Raw genomic sequence first — 20,537 nt, forward strand, 5'->3', positions numbered from 1 at the left:
GATTTATTGTTGTATGTCTGCTGAATCTTGCTTAATGCATTTTGTGTCTTTATATGTAAACATATAAAAATAGTAAAGTCAGTTGGCACTGTTGCAAGGCAATTTAATCTGTGTAGGTTCAATAGATAACACAGGATCAGTTATTGTTAAGGCTTTGTTGTTTTGTGCTCTTATCAACTGACACCGATCTTAATCAGAAAACCCATAGTCAGTGCTATGCAATAAATATAACCCGTTGCAAGGCAGAAAATGTGTTTCACTTGAAAACCTGCCAAACCTGGAGTGTAAGGACCTGTACTGTTAACATTCATCAAGTGTATGAGTAAAAGCACGTCAATCATGATTAGAAAATGAAACCGGCTATTTACTGACAAGTAGCCGAACAAATCACAAACAAACTTCTAAAAGGAAGTGGTTGTGGTGGTTATCTGCGAATGCTAGACTGCGCTCGGGGGAATTCTGCTGTGGCGGTCACGTGAGAGGCCTCTGTTTGAAGTGCCTCAGTCGCGTCGCGTCGTCACTGCCAACCACCGCTGTGTGTGAGCCGCTGCACTGCATGACCTGTTCGCGGTGGACGAGCAGTACAAGTGACCCTCCGAAAAACTGCCCACTGTTATGATACACGAGACAACCAGGAGGGCTCCGGTCGGCGCTGAGAGGTGTAAATATTCACTGGCGTCAGCGAGGCTCGTTCAGAAATGAATGAATAACGTCGGCGAGAGAGAGCAGCGGATAAACAGACGGCGACACAACGTCCAATATCTCAACAACAACAGCAGCAGCAGCACCTGAAAGGTAAACATTACACAAGACCATTTCTGAGTAACCATTTCGGTCAAACGTACCATATAATAGTATACAAAACCTATTTTAATGACACAAACATAAATTTGATAGCATGGGGATGTAAATGTCAGTTTAGCAGGTTGGCTAGTCGAGCTAACGTTAACCAGAATGATAATGCTCTGACAGGAACATTCTCTGTAACCCAACATGTCGTTTAAACCAAGAATAACGTCATTATTTTACTTATTTTTATCTATTTATTCATTTAGAGCTTGCTAATGCTACATTTTGTCTAAAAATGTCACTTGAATGTTTAGTTGCTGTTGTTGTGTGAATCCAAAACGCTACAGTTTCACTGAACACAGCAGCATTATGTCATTGCACTGGCCAACAGGAGTTTTGCACACTGACCATTAGTATATGAATGGCTGCTGATTGAAAAAGAACATTTTATTTTGTTACAATGCAGTTATTTTCGACTCCTTAATAAGAAAAATGACAACAGTCATCACTTACTTTCCTGACAAATTAACTGTTTTGCTGTTATAACTGCAACAAACAGTGAGGACTGTTAAGCAATAGCAGGCTTATACTGTACAGTGTTAGTAAGCATTAAGTGCTGATAAAGACAGCTGTACTCAAACTTATCTTGAACTTGTACTTGTCTCAACGTCAATAAATGCAAGTCACCATGTTAACTTTTTTCTTTGAACCACATTGGGTTACCTTTTATAGCGTTGAGTTATGTAACATGACCATTTGAAATAGCTTAGTATGACACTGCTGTTATATATGCTTTGTGTCTCTCCTGATTGACAATCGTCATGTTGTTTACTGCTAAATATGAAAGAACTGAAAATGAAACCTCAAGGGTGTTTACAGATTTGAGCAACTGAATTGTGTTAAAGTGCATATTTTTGACATTTCAGATTTGCTTTGGCTTTGATATAAATCTATAACTGTTTACAGTAGGAGAGAATGCGTAAGACGGCTCATTTCCGCTGGCTTGTTTGCCCTTTGTAACTGAACTTGAACTGAAAGTGTAAGTGTATGTACGTGAAAGACTTCATGCTGGGCATGTTGCTTCACATCTCATGATACAGCAAAGTACAAGAAATATAAAGCAAAGCGGGTGGTTGAACATAAGTTCAAGAAGTTAGCTGCCATTTAGTAAATTCTTCGTTCAAAATGACTCCCATTACATAATTTGACCGTCCCACCGGTGTAAAATGGACTAAAGTGTGCTGCTTGAGGTCAATGGGTTTATTGAAAAAAGATTGTGGTTTTGTTAAATGAATAGTTCACCCAGAAATGACAATTTACTCTCCCACAGACCATACAAGATGTAGATGAGTTTGTTTGTTTGTACATTTGAGAAATGTAGCATTACATCTGAAGTGAATGAGTGCCGTCAGATTGAGAGTCCAAACAGGTGATAAAAACACAACTTCAGTCCATCAATTAACATTTTGTAAAGTGAAAATCTGTGTTTGTAGTAAACAAATCCATTAATATGACATTTTTTAAACTTCAAACCATTGCTTCCTGCTAAAATATGAGTCCTCTTTCCATAATATTGCTTTCTCTACTGAAAAAGAGAAATATGCACAGATCAAGCACTGCATTTACATTCAAAAACAGTTCTAAAAAATATGTATTTTGATGTGAGCAGACAAAATGAGATGGACATTTTCACCGGAGCCTTATGGACCTATATTTTGGCCAGAAGCAACCATTTTTTTAAAATGCATTAAAGATGGATTTGTTTCTTACAAACATGCAGCTTTTCACTTTCCAAGATGTTAATTGATGAACTGGAGGTGTGTGAAATACTTGTGAATTTTTGTGATGTTCTTATCAGCTGTTTGGACATCTGTCTGCGCATTGTAATGCTAAATTTCCCCAAATCTGTCTACATCTTGAATGTTTTAAGCACATTTTTGTTTTTTTGTGAGCTATTACTTTAACTGACTCATGTCTTCCTTGCTCACGTTTTAGGACTTAACCTGCAACTTTGTGTGTGAGCAACACAGTACATTAATAATTTTGATATCCCCACCCAAGTAGCCTTAAGTTCTTGCAGGTGTTAGCTTGTTTAATGTGAAGAACTCTCTGCTTCATAATTACAGTCTAGCTTAACAATAACTGTTAGAGGAGTTTTTGTGTACAGCTAGTTATGACTATGCATTAGTCATGCAGCCTTAAAGGTCAATAGCCTTTACTACTTGGTGTGCTGTCATGGCAAATTACAGACTTTTTGTACTACACCTAATATTTTCATTATCTACAGCAGTACTGATAACATGTACCTGACAAATACACGTGCCCTCTGTAATTAGAGGTGTTCCCGGAGAGACCACAGATACACAAACCAATTTGATTCTACACTCAGTCTTGTTTGTCAGTTAAACAGAGCAGGTGAACATACAGACCTTTGAACATCTTGGATTAGGGTGCATATATATATATATATGTGTGTGTGTATGTATATGTGTGTGTACAATATAACAAGTACAATATAATTTTATTGTTTCTCTTAAGCAAATCTCAGAATGAAATTATCCATCTTTCATATAGTACATTGTAATGTTGTGATGAATAAGTTTGCTTGTAGCATATTAACTTTCTATTTTTGGGTGTCTTTGTGGGCTCGTATGCCTATATAGAAGATCTTCTGAGTTGAATCATTAATTAAATTAAGATTAATATTTGTCAGAATCAGCATGTAGGACGTTCTCCTTCAGAACTGCTGACCTCTTACTTTTGCCTCATTGGTTGGTGAGCGTAAGTTCTTATACCCAGTTGGTTGATTTGTTAGGTCTTCTTTAGTATGATGTGATTTGACAACTAAAATGCAGCTTCAGTTTTTAAGTGTATGCAGTGACAGAAAGGTTACAGTAGTTTATGTTTATGCCATACAAGGTCATTGACTCAGACCAGGTAGGCGGGCCACCTGACATAGTGTTTAGGATGACACAGGTAAAGAAATTATTTCTAAGGAAGGAAAGACCAGAGGTAAACAGTGATGAAAAGACTCCATCCTAGGGCAGAACCAGAAGCCACTGGCAGCTGCACTGAGGAGGACAACAGTGAACAAGATGAGTCCTCACCCCTTGGGGCATCGTGGTCCTGGGTGAGTGAGAAATGTGAATGAGACAGTTCATTGGTATCTAGGTGTAGAGTTAAGAGTCCAGTTTACCATTAGTTAAGTGATATTATTAATATTAGCAATTAACTCCATAAATTACCACACACTGAGTGTCTACATGCACAATCTTGCATTGATTATGTCTAATAACATGACAATGTGTTAGGTCATGTAAATGCCTTAAAACGTGTTCTTTTATCAGGTAAAGCTTATAAACAGTTTATGAAAAATAGTCCGGCACATCTATATTTTTATCTGATTTTGCATTGAATTACTTCTATCTACATTTTTAATATAAACCGGAGAAGAAAATAATTTCAAATGTTGCAAACGAAAAATTTGATTTCCAGCTGATTAATATAAGTCTAAGATTTATGTTAGTTTTTGGCCTTACGCTGATTGCCAGTGGCTGAAGATTGCATACCAGTGTATTTTACAAATGAAGATGTTAGAATAGTTACAGTTTAGCCAATAAAACAATTGAACGAATTGCTTATGTTAGGGCTTAAGCCTTTTATTTAGATTGAGCTAAAGTGTCATTGTCAGGATTGGGATGGGATTTGCTAGCTTCTTATTTGCTTAATTGCTAAAACATTGCAGGCTTGAAAAACTTATGGGCTCATATTGGAAGCTTATGTTTTAAAAAACATTTTTTTTTAAAAAGAAGCTATAAAAAGAGATAGGCGTTACATAATGATCTTTTAATAGTTATTTGAACTATCCAGTTCAGGGGCTTGTTTTGGAGCAATTAAAAGTTTTAAGTCACAAGTTATGCGCTTAACTTATCACAGTAAGCTGAGTTTTGGTTGACCATGGATGTCATATGTTTGTTGTTCTGTTCAGGCTGTTTTCTGATAATCAAATATTTAGATATGTGGAGATCGCTGATATGAGTGTCACAGCTATGACCCATGCTCACAGTGTCCTCTATAAATTGCGCTACAAATAGTTTGTGAGGCTGAGGTCAGTTGTTCTGTTTTGCAGAATAACACTATTTTCATAATAATAATTATGATAATAATAGTATATTGTGCAGTTAAAATGTCACTTTGCAACAAGTGTTCAGTCCTCATATGTATGTATAATACTGTTCAGAATTATAAGGTTAATACAATTTAAAAAAAGAAATTAACATCCCTTTTATTCTAAATAATTAAGTTTTAAAATATATTAAAATAGAAAACAGTTGTTTTTAAATTGTAATGTTACAACATTTTTTAATGTAGTTTGGATCAAATAATGTTATCATTATCATACTTCTTTCAAAAACATAAAAAATGCTGTTGCCCCTAACTGTTTGAACGGTAATGTTTTTCATCAGCGTAAATTAATTATGTCTAGTACAATTTATTTTCTACCCCATATGACCAATTTTGCACACAAAGTACTCTTGTGAATATAAAGCTTACTCTATGCTGCCATTTTTTACAATAATGTGCTGCATGTTGTATATTATACTTTAAATGCACTTCCTGTTAGGCCAAGTGTTTCACATACTGTGTGTTTCACATATTGTTTCACAAGTGTTTCACATACTGTTAAAAAAAAAAAGTATATCCTGAATGCACTGTAAGTCGCTTTGGATAAAAGCGTCTGCTAAATGCATAAATGTAAATGTTATTTATTGTTATGCTGTGCTCAGCTTTTTTGCATATCCCTTTTCTTTCTCTCCTTTAAAGCAACTGCATGTGTGAATGGTTCAGAGAAAAGGGTTCATGTAAATAGTGACTCTTGTGCTGGGGAAAAAGTAGGTTAGCCATGGGTGCAAAGTCTGTAAAGACCTTTTTGGCTGCCCCTATTGTTAGAGAGAATGCTCTGCTTTAGCTATTTGCCTTTCCCCCCAGGCATTTTATACAAGCTGTGACAGTATTTAATCTTGTGGTTTCCTTGATCTGATGTTTAAAAATAACTTGCCTGTTTTCACATTGTTAGACCTCATAAAGACTAAAAGCCATGTTGTTAAATCAGAATTACTCATTGTCATTAGCATAATAATTAATTCCAGAAATAGCGTTTCTGTGAACTTCACTAGTCTGCTGGGGATTCATTTAGCATGTCGTCTCATACCCTGGGCATCAACCTTAATTTTAGACCGGATGTTTTTTGTTTTTTGAATAATTTGCTATCATAGATAAACATGTCAGTCAGTTTTCTTAAATTTGCAACCGCTTGTGCAACCATATCCTGCTGTGGTCTTTTATACTTGTTAAACAGGTACTAAAAGAATGCCAGCAATTCCACAAAAATGTGCATTGATCTTCACATTCAAAGTATATCAGGAAACATAAATACATTTTTATTTATTTATTTATTTTGTTCATCCTGTGTCCCTGTGAATTTGCTCTCTTTGCTCACCTATTGGACAGTAATGTTGGAGCACATTCAGACCACCACTTGTGAAACATCATTAAGCCGTCTGCTGGTCTGCTGATAACAGTTTTAAAAAGGCAGGCAGCCAAAGAGAACTTTTTCATTTCACTTTTCATTTCAGAGAATTTCACTTTTACTATGAGTTAAGGGGAGATCGTGCCACATTTGCCATATGCAAATACAATGGGAAAGATAAAAAAAAGGGTAGTTCTTGTTTGCTGTGTGATGTCTTAAGGTTAAGTTTGTTTTGCTTTCTGTTCCTCTTCTTAGGCGGACACCATGAATTACGTGGGGCAGTTGGCCGGTCAGGTACTGGTGACCATGAAGGAGCTGTATAAGGGCATTAACCAGGCCACGCTTTCAGGCTGCATCGATGTAGTGGTGGTCCGGCAGAAGGACGGCACCTACCAATGCTCCCCTTTCCATGTGCGCTTCGGAAAACTGGGTGTGCTGCGCTCCAAAGAGAAAGTGGTGAGTGTTGAAGTGCAAATAGAAATTTCTAATTAAAACATGAAGATAAATTGTGAGTGTCATCAACAAGTCCAAGGCATATAGATTTTTATCAAGCAACTGAGTTTCAGAAAACTTTTCAAAACACAGAATAAATAAATCCACAGACAAGTCACTATCAATATAATTGATCTGAGCTTTGGACAATATTTGCTTTTCTGCTTTCCAGTCTGGAGCCTATGGCAGCATTAAACTTGCACCATAATGACTGGATGAAAAAGCTAACACAAGTACGATCAAAGAAGCTTAGCTTGAATCCACAAATGTCCTCATGATTCTGCTGTCTTCAAATATGCCTTCATCTGTGCATGTCTGCGGTGGTTCATTTGAAAACACTCAACAATGCGTATGCAGGCCTGTGCCTTTGTAGCAGCTCTATAAACATGTGTCTTTGCTGGCATGTTCGTGACAGAAGATTCCAGCAGAGGGTACTGCATGTAAACAGACCTAGAGCATTGACAGAATATGCTAAATAAATGGTCGAATGGAAAAACAGGAAAATCATTATTTATCTATTACCGTGTGATTTCGAAAGTGGTATGTTAAATTCTTCTCATTTAAACAGTAAAATCATGAAAAATAGGAAATGGGCTGTAGACATGATCAGTGAGATTTTTTTAATTTTGAAACTGTTCATTCTGTGATAGTCTATGTATTTATCTCCAGCAGTAAATAACAAGATTATAGGCAATAAATAACATATCTGAAAGCATTCCGGTCATGTTGAAGCCATTCGGATGTTTTCAGTCATCTATAGTACACAGACAGAATGTGTTACAGTGTTTAGCATAAAACATTTACCAGTGTGCATGAGAAACAGCAGTGAATGGGGGATGGAGCAGTTCTCACTATCTACAGGATGTGTGAAGAGGTTTAAAAAGAAGTGGTCGCTATGGCAACAGGTTTCTCTGACTAAAAAGAGATAGGAAATGGAGGCAGAGGAGTGAGAGTTTTGTCAAGGTTGTCTCTGTGATTGGGAGATGGCAGTAGATTCGCTTCAACAACCTTTGAAAAGTGTTTCAAGCTTATCTTGGCCATTTTTAATCCCAGTTTTTTGCGTGAGTTTCTGTCAGAGAGTGTGGTGTAACATTCGCCCACAGTGCAGATAAGAGACAGTTGGCCTTTCTTACCACCATTATGAAATGGATCTGGATTGTTAAAGTAAACAAATTAGATTGCTGATACAAAACAGTCATTAAGAGTCAGAACAACATCCGTCCCTCTCTTCTTGCTATGCTGTGAAATGAAATCCAGATCTTGTTGTCCACGAGCACGCATGTAAGTGAGCTCTCCGTTCAACATTTACCCAGGGTCATGATTTATACCGACATCAAAATTCTGGCCCATTACTCTGCACGCATAAAACACCCAGCAACCCTGAAGCTGAGATTCAGAGGCCCCTGGATAGACAAAACGAGTTGGTATAAGAGCAGTCCAAAGAAACAGTTGTGAGAAAACTAAAAAACACAGAACACTGGGAAATAAATCTGTATTACCTTGGAGGTCCTATGAAGGATAATGTTTCTGTGGATGTCATCTGAGACTCTGAGACAGCTCAATATCAAGCTGCAGTTGTGCCGGGTCGTGGTATCAGGTGTGTGATGCGATCCTCTTTGCAGGTCAGCTGGCTGCAGTGCTTTCAGAGCGGCACAAATTTGCTAATTATGTTTTGGTGGCTAGATCCCCCTCAACAGGTATTGTGTCTCAAACGATTAAAACTTCATTGGTGGACAGGAGAGTAAACCTGCTGTTAGTCTCATATTGGACGTGCAGGGTGAAAAGTCATGAGTTCAGAAGGGAATCGCAGGGTAAATGTCAACAGATATTGGCTTTTTAAGGTCATCTAACACATATACCGTACATAGATATTTTTAATAAAATAAAAAGGGACATTGCAAAGGTCAGACATTTGATTTAGAATCGTGGTGTTGGATAATTATGAAACGCACACAGATCATACCATAAGTTATGGTGTGTAACTTTATTGAAAGTTTGAAGCTACATCTGGTGGTGGCTTCTATATTAAGGTTGTGTTTTACATGAATCATCTGCAACTCCTTCAGATTGACATAGAGATCAACGGGGAGCCTGTGGATCTCCATATGAAGCTGGGAGATAATGGAGAAGCCTTTTTTGTGCAGGAAACTGAAGAGCAGAACGTAAGTGTCCTCTTGTTCACAGGTATTGTCACTCACTTGACTGACTGCACCAAAAATCTTCATATTTCAGTATGAAAAGGGCATTTTGTTTAAAAAACATTAGCATTGCAAAACAGTCAATCTGCCATGCATTAATGATTTTTTTTTTTTGTAGGAGATTGTACCAGCTCACCTGGCTACCTCCCCCATCCCCACTGAGAGTCACCTATTTTGGATCGGAGGTGATCACAGGTCAAGTCAGAACCTGGATGATGATCCACTAGACCCCGAGGACCCTCCTGATCCCCCTGTAGCCAGCACTGGGGCAGCCAAGAAGAAGAAGAAACGGAGAAAGAAGCATAAAGGTGACCCACGTCGAGAGGAGCTGACCCCTCCTGCCGTCATGAGCTCGACCCCTTCAACAGATGATATATTTGAGATGGACCTGAGTTCCGATGAGGACCCTGCTTCCAACACCAGGTACCAACTGATGCATCCACATCGGATATACTTGTATCTGATGGAGCGAACATTTGATTTAAAGGAAAATCTGTCTTTCAGAACATCTTCAATTAATACAGTTAGAGAAGTTGAACCCAAGTTACCAACAGTTCGTCATTCTTTGGACAACTACCCTTATTCTGATGGAGATTGGTCTCCAACAGATAGGTTTGTGTATGCTTAATATCTCTCTCATGCGCACTTTAAGATATGTTTTTGATACTTATCATATTGGGGATCTTCCAAAAATATGTTTTAAGAATTGAAGACTCTGTTAATTTTCACATTAACTTTTGTCTTAGTTCATGAGTTGCTGTTTGTTATTGTATTTTGAGCAGTCATGCCATGTCAGAGGCCTTTTCTCCCAAGAGTGACTCTGAACTGGTCGTACGGCCTTCAGAGAGCCTGCTCAAAATGGAGTCACACATGCAGTGGACATGGGGAGAGTTTCCAGAATCTACCAGGGTAAATTACCAATGTTATTGTGAATTTCATGCCATTTATTTGTATTTATTTCATTCACATTAAGGAAATACTGTAGATATATATGGTATCTGAATGTTCATCCTTCATGATTACATCATGTATTCATTTAGCAGACACTTTTGTCCTAAGTGACTTACAGATGAGATCATCAAGAGGCAATAAACACAAGAAATGCTAGTAATACAAAGTTTCAGAAATCGTTTGAAAGACTTTCATCATGTTCATAATGTTTGTTTAATAAATGAACACGTTTTACCATGTTTAAATCCATTCTGCAGTTTTTTTCAAAATCAGCACAGAAAATCTTTTTAAAACCTGTAAAGTCTGCCTGGGCATATAGTGAATATAGAATGCAAAAAATATTTCCTGTTTTATGCTATGACTGAGTTAACAGGTCTGATTAAATTTCAGCTCATCGCCACTCATCAAAAATGTAATTCCCAGGTTTCAAAGAAGGAAAAGGTGGAGCTGCCGAAGACTGTGACCATAACACCTTCAGAGAACACTCACTTCAGAGTCATCCTGAGCTCAGAGGCCATGCAGACAGATGAAAGAGAACCGGCCTCAGGGACTCCTGGCTGTACCATAGTCAAGCCTGAACCCCGCACCCCTGTGACCCCCAAAACTCCCACTGAGTCCGAGTTGGGGACGGTGCCTAGTGAAGTGTTGACCTCCACTCCTTCAAACAGACTTCCTGCTGCTTCAGCTGCTGCCTCTGCTGCTCATGTGGTTGGGGACTTGGGAGATGTTGGCCCCAAGACTGACTCGCCCTCCAAAAAGAAAGGTGGGCCTGTTAAGCACCTCATTCTAAGTGACTCTGTCTGTAGTCGGTTTGATGGATTGGCTTGCCAGTGCCCGTTATCTCTATTTGATAGTGGAAGTGTGGGAGTAGATAAAGTTGAAATAAAATTGTGGTTGATTCATGTTTAACAAGATTATATCAGTGTGTTCTAGAAATAAAAATCGTGCACCTAAATCAATCTAATTTAGTGCTGTCGAGGTAAAGCACCTCAGTGCAGAGAGCTTGTTGTAGAACCTTAGAGCTTGCTGTTCTGGTATTATTACTGTTTCCTGACTGTAAATTTGTTTAGGCGTCCCAAAAAGGAGTCAGCACCAGGGCCCAGAGGACATCTACCTGGATGACCTGAATGTACTGGAGCCTGATGTTGCTGCTCGCTACTTTCCTAAGAGGTAGAAAGAGAAATGCACATCTGACCTATATTGCTGTTAAGATTAGATTAAGGCACTTGGAAAGCAGTTCATAACAAGTTTCATCAGGTGTCAGGTGACCTTGATGTGTTATGTATATTTGCAGTGATTCAGACGGTGGCTCCAAGCACTGGATGGATTCTGGGATGCACTCAGGCTCTCAATCCCCGCAGTCTGTGGGCAGTGCTGCGGCCGACAGTGGCACTGAGTGCCTGTCTGACTCTGCCAGTGATCTCCCTGACGTCACCCTGTCTCTGTGTGGAGGACTCAGTGAGAACGGAGAGATTCCCAAAGGTATTTGAATCTTTCTGGTTTGTGCATTGCTTTATTATGGTGTGGAAATTACAGCTGTAGATGTGGAAACAGGAAACTGTGGTTAATTCTGTCTATTGCAATACATTTATGGATTTATTCTTTTATTAGAAGAGATTTACAAATGAGAATAATACAAGTGATTTTGAAGTTCTCTTTCTGCTTGTTTCTAGAAAAATTTATGGAGCATATTATCACGTATCAAGAATTTGCAGAAAATCCAGCTATCATAGACAATCAGAATTTAGTTGTTAAAATAGGAAACAGGTGGGTTTGAATTTAAACGAAACAAAAATATTCTGAATGTAATTGTATGAAGTTGAAGAAATGCTTACATTAGTAAATAAAGTAAATACCTTTTTGTTGTTAATTTTAGGTATTACAATTGGACATTGGCTGCCCCTCTGATCCTAAGTTTGCAAGCATTTCAGAAGAATTTACCCAAGGTATTTTGTTCTACCCAATAGGATGTTTTTACTTGCTGTTTTTAATTCCTTAAAAGTTTGTTTTGCTGTGCTGTGGTGTACTAGTAGGTCAAATAGCTAATGTCAGTGTTCTGTTTAGGCTACAGAGGAAGCTTGGGTGAAAGAGAGGATGCCAAAGAAATCAGGCCGCTGGTGGTTCTGGAGAAAGAGAGCGGATAGCACTATTAAACAGGTAAGACCAGAGCAGTGTGACCTTCAGATTTGTATAACTTTTCTTTTAAAAGTTTCTTTTAAACCTAAAGGTCTTTATTGAGCTGTAATTAGGGAGTTGGAACAAAACCTCCAAAGGTTTAGTTCACCCACAAATGAAAATTAGCCTGTTATTTACTCACCCTCAAGCCATCCTAGGTGTATATGTCTTTATTCTTTCAAACGAATCCAATCGGAGTTATATAAAAAATTGTCCTAGCACTACTAAGCTCTATCATTGCAGTTGGGCAGGTGTTTCTGTTCAACAGTGCAAAACACATTAAATCAAATGTGTGCATTTGTAATTTAATGTCTCTCACACGGCTCCGGGGCATGAATAAAGGCCTCCTGTAGCGAATCCATGCATTCTGTAAGAAAAATATCCATATTTCAAACAAAATAAACTCTTTTCTATCACTTCCGCAATCCATCATACGCTGAAGCAATTCCGGCGGATGATGTAGGATGTCAGCGTAGCGCAATTAGTGACGAACGCGGAGAGTGAACAAAACAAAATGCCGGTCGTGAATTAGAAGTACAAACCAAGGGTTTGTAAAGAAAAATTTTGGAGGATTTCAATATAAGCCAAGAGGAGACTGGTTTTCCTTTGCTAAAGTAAGGAAACTTTGCTTCTTTTACTCCTGTAAACAAACTCGTGAGACTTGCTTATCTCAGAGGCACACGCGTGACGCATGCGTCCTACGTCATCCACCGGAAGAGCTTTCGCGTACGACAGTGAGCAGAAGTGAGAGAAAAGTGTTTATTACATTTGAAATTTGGATATTTTTCTTATAAAAACGCATGGAATCGCTACACGAGGCCTTTATTCATGCCCCGGAGCCATGTGAGGCACATTTTATTATGGTTGAGCGTGCTTTATTTAACGTGTTTTGGACTGTTAAAGAGAAACACCTACCCACTACAATAATAACGCTTGGAATATCCAGGACAATTTTTAATATAACTCAGATTGGATTCATCTGAAAGAAGAAAGTCATCTATACCTAAGCTAGGATGGCTCGAGGGTGAGTAAAACAGGGTAATTTTCATTATTGAAGTTTTAATCCCACTGCATTCCAGTACTTATCTTTAGACTTCTGTGGGCAGATCTGATTACACAAGCATCAACATTCACGTAATTGCCTGAACAAAAGGCCAAGGCAAGTCTTCATTTTAAAGAAGATGAAACACGCTACTTGTCTCTAGAGCTTCTGCCGTCATTTTGACACCATACATCAGGCTCCTTCGCTGCCCTCATCTGGCATGTCTGTAATTAGCACCGCTCTGCGGTGTGGAATTTTACAGCTTAGAAATAGGCCAGGCAGCTCATCAGATTTTCAGTAATAGCCTGACAGCATGTGAGGATGATAGGATCATGTAGCTAGTCACAATAACAAAATTAAATCATGACATGTTTACACATATTTGTTTTTGCACTTTATACATATGTGTGATCTGATGTACTAATGTTCTCTTGTTTTGTTATATAGTCAGAAAGCACTGGAAAGCTGGAGATAAAGCAGTCCCAAATGGAGGAAGGCAGCTCCACTTTGTCAATGGAAAGTCATGCCCGCAAGTGAGTCAGAAGCCCTGACAGACGCAGCATCATTTCCTGCCTGTCACATTTGGAAGATATGGAGATTATAATCAGACTGGTTGTTATTCTTGAATGAAACTAATAAAATGCAACCAAATGTTATAGATAAGAGCATGAAACTAGCTATGTCAGCTAGCTTGGTTGTAAAAAATAAGTTAAAGATAAAAGTATCAGTTTTACCTTTGTCCCTTCCGCTTATCGCTGACTACAGTGTTTTTTCCCCCTGTTCATGCAGAAGAAGTTAATCAGGACGATCCAGTCTACTTTCTGTTTTGTTTCATTCTCTGTGGTGCTGTTGTATTCTAAATTAGGAATCTGGATGTGATTGCAAATTTAGTTCACCAATTCCCTGTTTGCTCTGAGTGCAGAGTGGACACCAGGGACTCGTCCAGCGATGAGGAGGGGAAGGAGGTGAGCGCTGCCGCATCATCAATGGAGCGCAAGGTCCAATCTGAGCCCCACAGCCACACATCTACTCACGCTTACCGCAAGTCCCTGCGCCTCTCCTCCGACCAGATTGTGAGTCTACACTTTTATCAGGAGACAGAAATGCTAAACCACACAGCAACTATTATTTACATAAGCAGTTTCAACACTTGCTCGTGGTTTTGACTGAAAGATCCAGAGCTCTGTTGCCTGTAGTGCAACAGCTCTGTGAAAGGCAGTTGTTTAAAGCTGTCCCTCAAGCTTCCTCCAGGAAATTATGTAAAAGCTCTGTGACTCATACTGAAAGGATAGTATATTGCAGTTGATTTGCACTAGACTGCCCCCTATTGGCAACTATGGATTCAATCGTGCAACAGAAAATCTTCCATTGAAGAAAGATTAAATCTTTTAATAAATTCATGAATTTATAAATTAATGAAGATGATGGTGTAGATGAACTGATTGCATTGCATAAATTACAATTTTAATCATTTAATTAGCAAAGCTCAGGGTTTTTTATTTATGTTGCAGCATTCAGCAGTCAAGTGTGTAGTAAAAGGATTACAGATCAATTAGTCAATTAATATTAGATAACTATACAGATATTATCCCCTTTTACACAGTAATCCTGGTGAGTTAGTGTAAAATTAACAGAATTACTTTTTCTGGTAAATGCACAAATGCTGTGTTCTGTCTTTTTACCAGTAAAATACTATTCACACATCAAAACTATGTCGATCAAGTAAAATTACCTTTAAAAGCTGCTCCATATTCTTTATCCACCTTGATTCATCTGTCCAGTTTTGTTTAATGTTTTTACTTCTAAGTGATGGCCGTGAGTGGATGGTCACACAGAATGTTTTTTTGTTTTTAAAAACATTAGATGCATAATAGTTTCTATAGTACTGCAGTTACTATACTATGCAATTTATAGATAATTGGCAGGGTTTAGGGCACGAGATGCAGCGCAATGGTCAGGCACCTGTCTAGTGCATGTTTGCATAGAAAAACAATTATAAGCAGCGGCAAACAGCTCCAACAGAGCTATATGATTGTACTGTATGTCAGTGTGTACATGCTTATACCAGTAATCCTTTTTTTTGCTCACATATAGCATGATACCAATAATTTACTGTTCTCATACCAGAAAATTCCCATAACTGATTTACTGATATTTCTGAAAAGGAAAAACTCATTTTCAAAAAATCATTTTCTGAAGTTTATATAATACTGTCAGGTTAAGATTAATGTTATGTAGTGGTTAAGAGATGCATTGATAAGTTGGTATTAACTTGCAGGCTAGTCTGAAACTAAAGGAAGGACCCAATGATGCAACCTTCAGCATCACAACGCAGTACCAGGGCACGTGCCGCTGTGAAGGCACCATCTACCTTTGGAACTGGGACGATAAAGTCATCATCTCAGACATCGATGGAACCATCACCAAGTATGTATTTCTCAGACACACAGCACGTGTTTCCTTTAATGAAAGTCATGTGCTGGGTTGTTTTTGTGCAAAATCCACCTTTGTTCTTTATTTTTATAGTTTATTGGAGTCATGAAAGAGGGGAAAAAGGCTTAGGTGTTCATAAACATTTCCATTAGTTACTGCAGAAGGACTCACTCACTGCCAGGTTTTTTACTGCCAAAACAGAAAGAGCTTTATAGATCAAGACAAGAGTCTGCTTCATCAAAACAAGCACTCTTGTATGTGGCAAATAATGAACACCACTAATAATGATCTCGCATCACAGCCCTCTCCACTAACGCTTTCAGCGACGAAGACAATGCACCATTTAATGGACAATGTCTCCCTGAGTTTTACTGGCTGTTTGACGGAGTTCACAGCTCTAATATTAGTGCGATACCGTTCCACCGTCTTTGGTTTTTAATTACTGCAAAGCCAGCTGTAATATCAATGCGTCTATGCAAACGAATGCTCTCCGCCTCCAGACTCGTGCCCTCAGTGGCTGGTGGGTGGCAAACATCAAATGGGCAGATTGACTGCCGCTTATTATTTCTCTGAACCGCTTGCCAGACACATCTCTCTGAGGCTGTGAAGCAGGGCGGCTGACTGTGGGGTGCGCCTAGACCAAGGTTGGACTAGGAGGAGGATGTCACCGTAATGAGCCAATTTAAATCTTGCTCTCTCATAATGCCACTCAGAAAGAGCCGAAGATAAAACGCTAAAGCGGGTAGAGGATCCTCATTAGTAGACGGCACAGAGTTTTGCCCAAGCTGAGAAAAAAACCTCTCTCCTTCACAAGTCTATTAGTTCTAAGAATAAAAACAATGTCAGAAGCTATATTTAGGAACTCAGTTGAATGAGACTTGGACTTCCTTCCAAGTAGAACAAATATGCACTAGAGGATTTTGCGTCTTTCGTTTTTCTAGTACGTGCCATGCTCACCCGTATGTTTATGTGCTTTCAGATCAGATGTGTTCGGGCAGATTTTGCCTCAGTTTGGGAAGGACTGGACGCATCAGGGCATTGCTAAACTCTACCACTCTGTGGCTGAGTGAGTTTGCATTCTTAATCTTCAACCACCTTGAAGACATGTTTTCTTCACTAAAAGGACACAAGCAGCCTTTAAACGAAGTTTTGATAAAAGGGTATTTGTTTTTTTCCAGAAATGGATATAAATTCCTGTACTGTTCAGCAAGGGCAATTGGCATGGCAGACATGACGCGAGGATATCTGCAATGGGTAAATGACAGAGGCATTATCCTGCCCCGTGGACCACTCATGCTCTCTCCCAGCAGCCTCTTCTCTGCATTTCACAGGTATTATATAAACGTCATTGTTTTTAAGGGGTAGTTCACCCAAAAAAAAAATTATATATATAATTATATCAATTCAATCCTGTACTTCTTTCTTCTGTATAATACAAAAGAAGATATTTTGAGAAATGTATAGGTTTTTTTTGTCCATGCAGTAGAAGTCAGTGTTAACCAAAACTGTTTAGTTACCAACATTCTTCCAAATATCTTTATTTGTGTTCTGCAAAAGTAAGTCAGTCATATAAATTTGGACATGAAGGTGAGTAAATGATGACAGAATTTTTGTTTTGGGGTGAACTATCCCTTTAATAAGTTTTAATTAATGAATAAATCCATTAAAGCAGAATACATATACTTTCTCATATTTTACTTACTCAAAATGTTTTCTTTGTCTGAAAGGGAGGTGATTGAGAAGAAGCCAGAAATCTTCAAAATCGAATGCCTTACTGACATTAAGAACCTTTTCCTGCCCAACAAACATCCCTTTTATGCCGCATTTGGAAACCGAACAAATGTGAGTTGGAATGCAGTTAAGGTTTTTTTTTGCTTGTTTTTTACGCACACTGACCTCAGCAGCAGAGTCAAAGCTCAGCACGAAGATTCATGTTTGAAGCTTAGAACTTAGAAGTGCTGTCCCCTCAGGCTACACGCACAGTCTTGGACTGCATGACCAGCTGCTACGGACCAGCCTGCTGATCGTTTCCAGCTGAATAAATTATATTGTTTGGGTGGAGTAAGACACTGAATGTTTATACAGGCACAAATGCATCCATTTCATCATAAACCCATTGCTAATGTCAGGAAATAACATAGAATGATGTTTTTGTTTGTGGACTGGGTGGAAAAAACAGCAGAGGGTGTCCTAAATTGACGCTTGAAGTCTGATCTTCTGACTGTGTCTTCTAGGACGCCTTTGCCTACAAGGAGGTTGGAGTGCCACTCTGCAGAATCTTTACGGTTAACCCCAAAGGAGAGCTCATACAGGAGCAAACCAAGGGCAACAAGTCCTCGTAAGTGGGCACATTGATCTGCAGCTATACATAAAAGTATCTCTAAAGTCGACTTCAGTTGTCAAAGATTATGCTGATTCAAAGGTGGAGAGCTGATTCTTGAACTTTGTTCAAGGTCTTCTTGAGAGTTTAAGGACACCTTTGTGTGTTTTCGATTAGCTGTCTTACGCTCTTTCTCTGTTTGTGTGTAGGTACAGTAGATTGAGTGAGCTGGTGGATCACGTCTTTCCCTTGCTGAGTAAAGAACAAAGTTCAGCTTTCAGCTTCCCAGAGTTCAGTACATTCTGTTTCTGGCGTCAACCTATCCCTGAGATCTGTGCGGAGGACTTGCTTTTATAGACCATCCCAGAGGGGCCATCTATTACACGTTCACGGTCATCTCAGGCATCAGAACCACTTAGCCGGTACCCTTCCACATCTCACATCTCTGCTTAAAGTAAAAATAAAGTGGCCGTCCTATCCCACCTAGGAAATATGAACTGCACAAAAGCACCTCTGAAGTGAACCAGTTTGAGAGAAAACACCAAAACACACCCCAGCGCCACATTAAAGGTAGAACTCCCACAAACTGAAACACCAGGTGCTGCTCTCTAACAATATTTCTGATCTATATCATTTTGATTAGCTGCTATGAGTTAGGCTGCTTCAGCTCTGAAGGAATTTATTGCTATTGGGCTAATGTTTACAGTATTAGTTAGACGACCAATGGCCTCTTGGTCAGCTGGATGAATGCACAGCTGTTTGTTTGGGTATGTGTAAGGTTAAAGGTGGCATACAGATATGCTCATAATCGAAGTAATTAACAAAGATATTCTTTACAACCACTAATTTACATTTTTAGAGCATAGATTATTTATATACAAAGGCATTAGTTAGAATTAACTAATTAACATGCACTGCCTCTAAGATGTGGTGACGGTATGACAGTTTGAATATGCACTGCCAGATGGTGCGAAATGAGCTGAATCTCATAGATACTGGAAAGTATACCACAATGAGCTGTGCCACGTGAGGACACAGCTCATAATTTACAGTTCAGCAGATTTAGCGTGCACGGCCTCGTACATTCAAATGGATTTGTATGAAAAGTACACCAAGGAGTTCATCGTAATTGGGCTTTCTTGTTATTTCCCAACTGTTGACATTTTCATCGTCTGGTTGCTGCAGAACGCCTTACCGATCGCACTTTTTCAGCTGCAGCCAAGAAAGGAAAAATATCAGATCGTCTTGCACTTAACTCACGACAGAAATGCAATAACGTTCGAAGCTTTTCAGCAGCCTTTTGTGAACAATGCAAGGATTTAAGCGCTTTTAGATGTAAACCTCGGCAAGAGATCTGTATTAAGTTAAGAAGAGTGTAGTATATATATTGGCTTTCAAAATGAAGGCATGTTATACCTTTAAGTAGGCTGCGGCCTGTGAGATAGTATGAAATGGTCTTTAACGTTTTGTTAGGCCTTTGCATGCTTAGTTTGAAATATAAATAGGACCATTTATGTTTTACACATGCACTGATGCTTTCTGTTGGGTTAGACAGTTTGAATCGAATCTTGACTTTGCAGGTTTTCACTATTAGTGGATGATCTTGAACAACAGGAAGCAGAATTTTTTTTATTTTAGAAAATATTGAAGCTGATGTGCAAGTGAAGGATGAGAAAGACTCGACTGAAGTAACGTGCACTCCCTGTGGTGACTATGGTCTTGGCCCCTACCTTTGGGCTTTGTTCAAGTTGCTTTCAAATCTCGTAAGGGTAAGTTTTAGAGCACTGTGTGCTGGATGTTAAAATAGATGTACATAATTAGAGCACAAATTGTTTCTTGAAGTCAGATCATTGTTTAGGGAAAAATTGGGGCATTTCATGGTTCAGCTGACTGTTGGGATTTAATATATGTGTGTGTTGCACTTTGTGTCTGAAGTTAAGATGTTTGGAAGTGAAATCTGTTAATTGTTAACAAAGGAATCTCATTCTTTCTATGAAAGTAATACCTCTTGTGTGGGATGAACACACTCATCTTGTATGAAACTAACATTAATGGTAAAAAAAAAAAAATGTTAACAAAAAAGGCTCTATTCTTTCTTTTTTTTGAAACTGCTGTTGTAAGTGCTGAATGTGTTTTGTCATTCCTCTTGATCTTTGATGCCTTTTATTTTACTTGCTTTTATTTGTAGTTGTACTTAGATTGGTGCATTTCTCGGTTTTGCTTTATAGGTTTGCTTTTGACCCGCATAAATGCCTTTAAATGCATAATTGTTCTATAGATAACAAAATATATATATATATGGTTTGGACAATGTTTATGGATCTATTAAAGATGTATTTAATACAGCTGTGTGGACTGTTTTAAGCACTGAAAAGTTGTTGATGTCGCAATGAATGTAAATTGAATTGCTTTGCTTAAGTCTTCAGGGTGTGTTTAGTGTAAGTTTAATATGTGGCACAAAAACCCAGTTTGTGGGGAAAATTAGTTTTATTGTTTTTACTCATTTTAAATGTGAAATAATGTAGGCTTACTGCAAAAGACGACAGATCAGTTTTTAATTTACAAGCCCAAATGTGTATTTTACAGTCTCTATTATTTTTTTATTGT

At 38.5% G+C, this 20,537-nt stretch overlaps 1 protein-coding gene across 2 annotated transcripts; it reads left to right on the forward strand.

Moving 5' to 3' along the window:
- Window positions 1-126: 126 nt before the first annotated feature.
- Window positions 127-20,275, forward strand: LOC109110059 (phosphatidate phosphatase LPIN2-like). Of its 2 annotated transcripts, none has more exons than XM_019123109.2 (20): window positions 127-795; window positions 6,575-6,775; window positions 8,878-8,973; window positions 9,128-9,432; window positions 9,514-9,621; window positions 9,792-9,918; window positions 10,384-10,723; window positions 11,031-11,130; window positions 11,255-11,442; window positions 11,634-11,727; window positions 11,837-11,906; window positions 12,025-12,117; window positions 13,625-13,710; window positions 14,100-14,250; window positions 15,456-15,604; window positions 16,590-16,676; window positions 16,789-16,941; window positions 17,338-17,452; window positions 17,845-17,948; window positions 18,140-20,275. In XM_019123109.2, exons 2-20 carry the CDS (start codon window positions 6,584-6,586, stop codon window positions 18,285-18,287), a joined length of 2,706 nt encoding a protein of 901 aa, XP_018978654.1. In that variant the 5' UTR covers window positions 127-795; window positions 6,575-6,583; the 3' UTR covers window positions 18,288-20,275. The 2 variants fall into 2 exon arrangements, with proteins under 2 accessions (XP_018978654.1, XP_018978647.1); XM_019123102.2 differs by lacking the exon at window positions 127-795 and adding an exon at window positions 3,770-3,919.
- Window positions 20,276-20,537: the final 262 nt, after the last annotated feature.

The sequence above is a fragment of the Cyprinus carpio genome, chromosome B2 (genome assembly GCF_018340385.1).
Source record: "Cyprinus carpio isolate SPL01 chromosome B2, ASM1834038v1, whole genome shotgun sequence".
Lineage (NCBI taxonomy): Eukaryota > Metazoa > Chordata > Actinopteri > Cypriniformes > Cyprinidae > Cyprinus > Cyprinus carpio.

What these genes read in the sequence shown, in the direction of transcription:
- LOC109110059 (XM_019123102.2), top strand. Translation starts at nt 3,812, where the DNA reads ATGAAAAGACTCCATCCTAGGGCAGAACCAGAAGCCACTGGCAGCTGC. An exon ending in AGGAAACTGAAGAGCAGAAC is followed by an intron (nt 8,974 to 9,127) that starts GTAAGTGTCCTC and finishes TTTTTTTTGTAG; the next exon opens with GAGATTGTACCAGCTCACCT. An exon ending in GAACGGAGAGATTCCCAAAG is followed by an intron (nt 11,443 to 11,633) that starts GTATTTGAATCT and finishes GCTTGTTTCTAG; the next exon opens with AAAAATTTATGGAGCATATT.